Consider the following 6,680-nt stretch of genomic DNA (forward strand, 5'->3'; position numbering starts at 1 on the left):
GGCAGAGCTGTCTTGGCTGCCTCTTACTCATGACAATTTTAAACATTTTTGCCAGCCTCAAGATCTAGGGGAGCCTCCTACCAGCAGCAACAATCCACTCCCCACTCCTAGTATGGGGGCTGAGAGGAAGGACACTAGCAGACAGTGGTGATGACATCAAACATGTAGACAGTGGATGAGCTAGGCAGAGGGGGAAAGCAAGGAAAGAGAAGGAACCAAAGTGGAGGCAGACTAAGAGTTAGCATCCAGATAGCTGGTCATGATCCATTGGGCAATGCTGTTCTCTATGGGTCATGGACCAGGGACGGATGCTTGGACCTTACCAGCCTGAGGTTGCAGTGGGTCATGGATGGAGACAAAGGTGAGTGGTCTTGTGTTCAGGAGGAGTAAAGACAGGAGTAAAGAGAGAAAGAAAGATGATGGGGTGCCTGCTACTTGTCCCGTTGCTTGAGTGCTCACTTCCAACATTGAAGATGGGGACCAGCAGGCCCAGCAGCCACCTCTCCCGAAGACCTCCGTAAGTTCTTGCGCCAAGGCCGGGCCCTCACTGCCACCCCCTTCCGCACCTGGTGGCGGGTCTGCCCCCGGAGGATCAGCAGCAGCTGGTGGCAGCAGAAGCCTGCGCAGGCCAGGCCGATGGCAAACCAGAGGTAGAGCATGAGTATGACGAACATTTCAGAACCGAGGACAGCTCCTGTGGGGGGAGGGGAAACACCAGACCCGCTTTATACCCAGGCCACGTACCGAAATGCGATCCAGGCAGGCACTTTCCTCTGGGAGGAAGGGAGAGTAATGAGATTGAAACTGCATTTTGTGGCAATCTCAGCGTTGCAGTGAAGAGAGAAGGATGAGCTAGTTGCCCTAACTTGTTCTTATTGCTGATGGCTCCTGAGAAGAGAAGGAAGAAATGGAGCTGTGGGTATGAAGACAAAGAAGCTTAAGGGGCTTGTCAAAGAGATCTCTCAGCTTCCTTGGGCAGCACCTAGATGCTGTTAACATTTTCTTAGAGTCAGGGAGGCTCTTTCTATCTTCTCTTTCTGGGCTGCTAGCAAGGAGAAGGGGGCTTTTCAGGAGAGAAGGGTGAATGGAGGCCTCTAAAGAGGAAACTAATGCCTGGGCAGCTGTCTAGACTACAGACCCTCCTTCCTATGGAGCTAGGGGCACTGGCTGGGAGGTTCAGGAAAGTGACAGCATGATGGAGAACAGGATCTAGTCACAAGAAGAATAAATCACAAGCTTGGCCTCGAGGCAGTGCAGAGTTCTGGCATAGAGAATAATTTAGTATTAATGTTAACAAAAGGACAGTCAGAGCTTGCTTAGATTAGCAGAGGACACCAAGGTCATGAAGTCCGGTCCCCTAAACTCCTCTGAACCAAGCACTCTCTATTACTCGTTTCATACATCTACTGAATAAGAGACTCCACATTCTTGCTCAAAGTTTGAGCCCATTTGAATCTCCCAGCTATGTGGACTTGCACAGATTTCTTAACCTCTCCAAACTGCAGTTTGCTCATCATCAATATAATACTGATTTCATGATTCAAGGAAATTGTGTGCAAAATGGTCAGATTCTGCCTCACAGTCAGTGCAGCATTCCAGCTGAGGGTCAAAAAGAGTTCAGACTTTCCAAAAGGGCAAGTTTAATTCCTAAGACCATCAGGCTTTCTTCCTGTCCCTTCAGGGATAAGAGTCATGCCTGGGCTGCAAGTCTGGCAGCTGTGGTAGGGACAACTACTTACCTGCCCAGCAGTCAGGGAGTGGGACCAGGAGAGACTTTAAAAGCCCCCAACTGCCCTTCTTTCCCTCCAGTACAACCTCACCAACATGTCCTCCAGCAAGGTGAGGGCAACTGCTCTAGAGAAGCCACCTTACAACTTATTCTGCCACTGTAAATCTCAACCATATCCCTCACTTCACTGGCCCCAGCCCCTCTCTCCCTGAGTCTCCTCAGCTCAATTTTCAAATCCTGAGGGTTGAGTTTGTAAAATGTGCCCAGTGTGAGCAGTGACTGGAATCAGCAGGTCGGGGGGATGTGGACCTGATTCAGGTCTGCTCATTAGCAGCTGTCTCTTGCCCCCAGTCTGAGAAGCCTTGATAGAAGGGTTCTCTTTGTAAAGTTGGAGACAAATATAGCTGCCCAGGGGAGTGGACAGCTTGCTCTAGCTGGCATGGGGGCAACAGCAGTACAAGGCTCATCTTGGTCTGCGTCATCTCTCTGACCCACTTCTTCCTTGTCAGCACAGCTTAACTTGGGCAGCCATGTGCAGGATGGAGCATTGTGTGGCCAGGGTGCCCTTTGGGCTGGAGGAATGCTGACGGGTAAAGACAGCTCTCAAGGAAGGATGTGAGAACATCAGAGCTGTCCAGTTCAGGCCTGCCTTGCATCTCAGTCCCAGGGACAAGCCTGAGCGAGCAAAAGCTGTTTCCCACAGGCTCTTTTCTGGGACTAAATCAAGGTATGAGGAAAGACCTCATGCCTTTCCCTGGCCCCATGCAGTAGCTACAAAAGGCGACTTGGGAGACCTACTTTTCCTTGAAGTGTTTGAAGTTTCCTAGCCTGGATGCCTCAGCTCCTCTTAATTATTTAATAATAGTTCTGAATCTTTTAGAAAACCACAGAATCTTTCTAAAGGGCCCAGAAGATCATACCATCCAGTATCCCCTGCCCCTGCCTTCTACCAAACATCTATAGCACCTTTGAAAGATCATCTCTTGGAATCTTCTTTAGAATATTCAGGGACAGGATGCTCCCTCCCGCGGTGGTTCATTCATCAAGAAGCAGTGTGGCATAACAGAAAGAGTGTGAGGTTTGGAGATCAGCAGTCCTGAGTCCAAATCGTTGGTTGATCATACTAGCTGTGTATCTGATTCATCATCTTTAAAATGGGTATGATAATACCTACCTCACAGACTCGTTGCTAGGATTGGATGAATGAGATATGCATAGTGGGTGGCACATAATAGGTAATCAACAAATATTAAGCCCTTTCCTTCCTCCTGGGCTCTCCAGTGGCACCCACCATGCTATGCAAGCTAATTTATCCAACTGCCACGATACAGGTCAGATGGTGGCACCTCCATTTTCCAGATGAGAAGAATGAGGTTCAGAGAGGTAACACAACCTGTACTGGTCACACAAAGCCAAAAGAGAAGACAACTTCTAAAACTTAACTGGCCAGTCCCCTATCTCTTTGGCATAAGCTGAAAGCCTGTGGCAAGAGGCCACCTTCATTGTAGCTCTGGAGCACAGGGCCCACATTTGCAGTTATCCCTTGTACTGGTGGCAAATCTGACTCAGTGGGAACATCAGTGTTGGGACAGCTCAGTTCTATTCAACAGCTTGTGCCTTTTATTCCCACCTGTTCTTCTCTCCCCCTAGGCAGATGAGAGAGATGGGAAGGGGGAAGCTGAATAGGTGGGGTGTATGGGTGGGAGTAGGAGAGAGCCAAAGTGTTGGCAAAGGAGAAAGATGAGAGGGGGGAGTTGGAGATTTAAAATCTTGGCCTCCTTTTCCAAGTAGGTTACATGGGGAGGTGAAAGGTAGACCTCACCCTTCTGCTAGGACAGGGGTCTGGCTCCAAGGTTGTCATTGAATGGCTTTGATGTCTTGTTAGATCAAAGCAAGTTCCCCATCTCCCTTCCTTTCCTGTACCCCAACCTAGCACATGTGGACAGGCCTCACACACAGGCTTAATACAAATCAAACCTTTTTGAGATCTTCCCCTTGCAACTGTCCATTTGTATGTGGTTTCTGGCTTTCTGGCTCTCCTCGTGCCTCCACCTGTCTGTGCTCACACCCCACCCCCTAGCCCGCCCACCTACCCTCCTCCATCCCGGTTATTTTGGGCCTGGCAGCCTCCTATGCCATGCTGGATCCAGAAGGCCTGAGAGCTCTAAGTTCTGGCTCAGCTTAGGTACAAGCCCTCAAGGCAGCCCCATAGCTGGGTCCTCCCTGTGCTCTGTGTTCTCACTGCCAAATGGCACAATAGTTCTATGCCTGGAAAAAAAAAAAACAGGCTGAAGAAAGTTGTGCCAGCCCCAACAAAGACCAAAATGATGGTTTCCCCAGAATTTTTATGAATGCCCAGTCCAGGCACATCTGGATAATCCTAGGCTTTCAGTGCAATGGTCACACCCTGTCTTCTCTGTCCCTAAAAGGTCAAAAGTGAGGGACATGTCCATTCCCTGGGCTTTGATGGAGGGCATCAGACTGTGCAAACCTTGGGGGCAGGATGGACACTACTATTCAGTAGCAGTATAATACTGGGCAGTCCACTTAATTTCATCGGAGTCCCAGTTTCTTCATCTCAGAAATGGGTAACGACGGCACGTGCACATGCGCACACACGCTTTCTATTTTGAAAACCAAGTCAGTCCGAGTTAAAAGCCAGAGGGGACTGAAAGTGGAAGGAAACGAGATAGAGCCAAATTTCAAGGCCACGTAAAGTGGCACTAGCTGGTTATCAGGGAATGCTCCTTGGAGCATATGATATAAAATGCAGTCCTCATCAGGGCACCTAACTGAACTCAATGCAGGCATGAGAGCCCCCTGAGGGTCAGATCCCACCCTAGTCCCATTGTTCTTCAGTTCAATTAATAAATCCATTAAATGTGGCTGCAGCTCCAACCAGGCATCCCCTGCTCTGGACCATCTGCATCTGCAGGTGGAGAGCAGCCTGGTGGGGTTGTCACATTGGACAGAGGTGAGGGGTTGCCTGGCACTGTGTCCAACCTTCCTGTGGTTGGTTGTCAAGACCTTGGAAGACAAAGTCCTTGGGAATATGTGAGCAGGACTGGGTCCAGGCACCGGGGGGGGGGGCGGTCATAGCACAGGGGTACATAGAGAGATGGCCAGCACCCAGCCTCACCTGGCACAGAGTGGAGTACTGCCTGACTATCACAATCTATGAGCAAGTAGAAAGTGGAGAGGAGAAGATGATAGGTTGGGGTGGGGTGGGGGGTGCCTGCTAAAATACAGCATACCCAATTTGACATTTGAATTTCAGGAGACAGCAATATTTTTTTTAGTATAAGTATACCCCAAATATTGCACAGGACATTTTAACGCTAAAAATTATGCACTATCTGAAAGTCAAATTTAACTGGGCATCCTGTATTTTTATTTGCTTAATCTGGCAACCCTTGGGGTGGGGAGGGCTTTGATTAGGGCCCAACCTGCCTGCCAGAGCCCACTCACCGGAGAAGAACTGGCTGATGGAGGTGGGCAGGAGCGTGAGGAAGGCCAGGGGTGGGGAAGGAGATGGAAAGGACAGCGGAGATGTAGCCACGCCGGCCACCATGGAGTAGAGGCAGGCAAGGGAGGTGTAGAGACAGAACAGGACGAAGTTGCGCATGTTTCTGCTGCCGATGCAGTTGCCGGTGAAGAAACAGTGGTGGTCGTGCCTCAGGGTGACCCTGGCACACACCCGGCAGAAGTGGGTGCTGAGTGGCGGGCACGGGGCCCTCCTGGCCGCGGTCCCCTGGCAGGCGCCCAGGTCGTCGGGGGAGTTCTGGATGACCAGGACGTAATTTCCCAGGGCGTTGGCCGAGAGGAACAGGAAGAGCGCGCCGTGGAGCAGGGCGGGCGGGAAGAGCGGGGCGGCCGCGGGGTCCTCGCGCATGCTGGGCAGGAAGAGGAAGAGCTGCAGCACGAAGGTCACCAGAGAGATGCACAAGAAGTAGGCGGGGCCACCACGTTGAGGAGACGCAGGGCCAGCATCCTCGATTACATTCCTGCAGGGCCCAGGGCGAGAGGGAGGCGTACAGCGCCGCGTGCGGGTGTGTCCTCACGCGCTCCTCCGGCGCTGCCTGTCCTGCTTGGTGCAAGTTCACGATCTCCCCACCCTGGGCCTTCTGATCACCTCTCCCACGTCCCTAAACCGGGTGCAAGGAGTGAGACCCCAAAGCCGCAGCGACCTCCGGTCCCAGACCCTACCTGAGGTGTCGCCTCCCTCTGTTTTTCCGCCAGCTGGCGCCCTGGCGGCCCCAGGTCATGCACAGGGTTGCTTGTCTGCGGTCTGGAGGAGCTGAGTGGACGAGGTTAGTGTTCCACTCCTCTGTGGCGGTGGAAACGAGCTTCTCCTTCGGATGACCCTAGAGGAGCAGATTGGGATTGGGATCTGGATTTGGGGTGGGAGGGTAGATAGAAACACACTATTTGACCTGCTTAAGCGGGCTTCACCTCCCCCTTTCCCCCATCACCACAGCATCTTGTGCAAAGCCCAGTCCTCTTCAGTAACCCAGGTCTATTGCGGTAGTGTGCGGTGGACCCGCGTGACATGAGTGTGTGTGTCCTCGTGCATGACTCTCTGTACGTAATCTGCACGCGCCTCGGTACCTATCTGCGTTTGTGTGTGTTTGTATGTTTGTGTGTAAACTCACGCACACATGCTGCCACTGCCACCTGGCTTTAAAAAGAAAATCAATAAAAACAATTGAATCATTCACTCTCTCGCTCCAGGCTCCGGTGGGGTATGACATAGTGGAATACCTGTGTCCGCGGATCCTGGTCACCCCATTCCTCCGACGCAGGCTGCCCTGACTGTTTCTTTGCAAAGAGCGTTTTCATTTGAAGCGACGAAATTAAAATCCCCCCCTTCGCGCCCGCCTCCCACCATCCTGGCTCAAAAAACCCAAACAACCCTCATGGCGCCGAAACCCTTTCGGTGCCGGCCGCCTGT

General features: G+C 51.8%; 1 protein-coding gene across 1 annotated transcript; it reads right to left on the reverse strand.

Annotated features, from left to right (window-relative positions):
- Positions 1-455: 455 nt before the first annotated feature.
- On the reverse strand, positions 456-5,621 carry ZDHHC22 (zDHHC palmitoyltransferase 22). The gene is made up of 2 exons (XM_077122277.1): positions 5,198-5,621; positions 456-694 (listed from the first exon to the last, which is right to left on the reverse strand). Exons 1-2 carry the CDS (start codon positions 5,619-5,621, stop codon positions 456-458), a joined length of 663 nt encoding a protein of 220 aa, XP_076978392.1.
- Between the last annotated feature and the right edge of the window lie 1,059 nt (positions 5,622-6,680).

Source organism: Tamandua tetradactyla, chromosome 12 (genome assembly GCF_023851605.1).
Source record: "Tamandua tetradactyla isolate mTamTet1 chromosome 12, mTamTet1.pri, whole genome shotgun sequence".
In the NCBI taxonomy this organism is placed as follows: Eukaryota; Metazoa; Chordata; class Mammalia; order Pilosa; family Myrmecophagidae; genus Tamandua; species Tamandua tetradactyla.

Excerpts from the sequence above, each read along its gene's own strand:
- ZDHHC22 (XM_077122277.1), bottom strand. The coding sequence starts at position 5,621 with ATGCGCGAGGACCCCGCGGCCGCCCCGCTCTTCCCGCCCGCCCTGCTC. Across the intron at positions 695-5,197 it reads CATCAGCCAGTTCTTCTCCG|GAGCTGTCCTCGGTTCTGAA; the intron begins GTGAGTGGGCTC and ends CTCCCCCCACAG.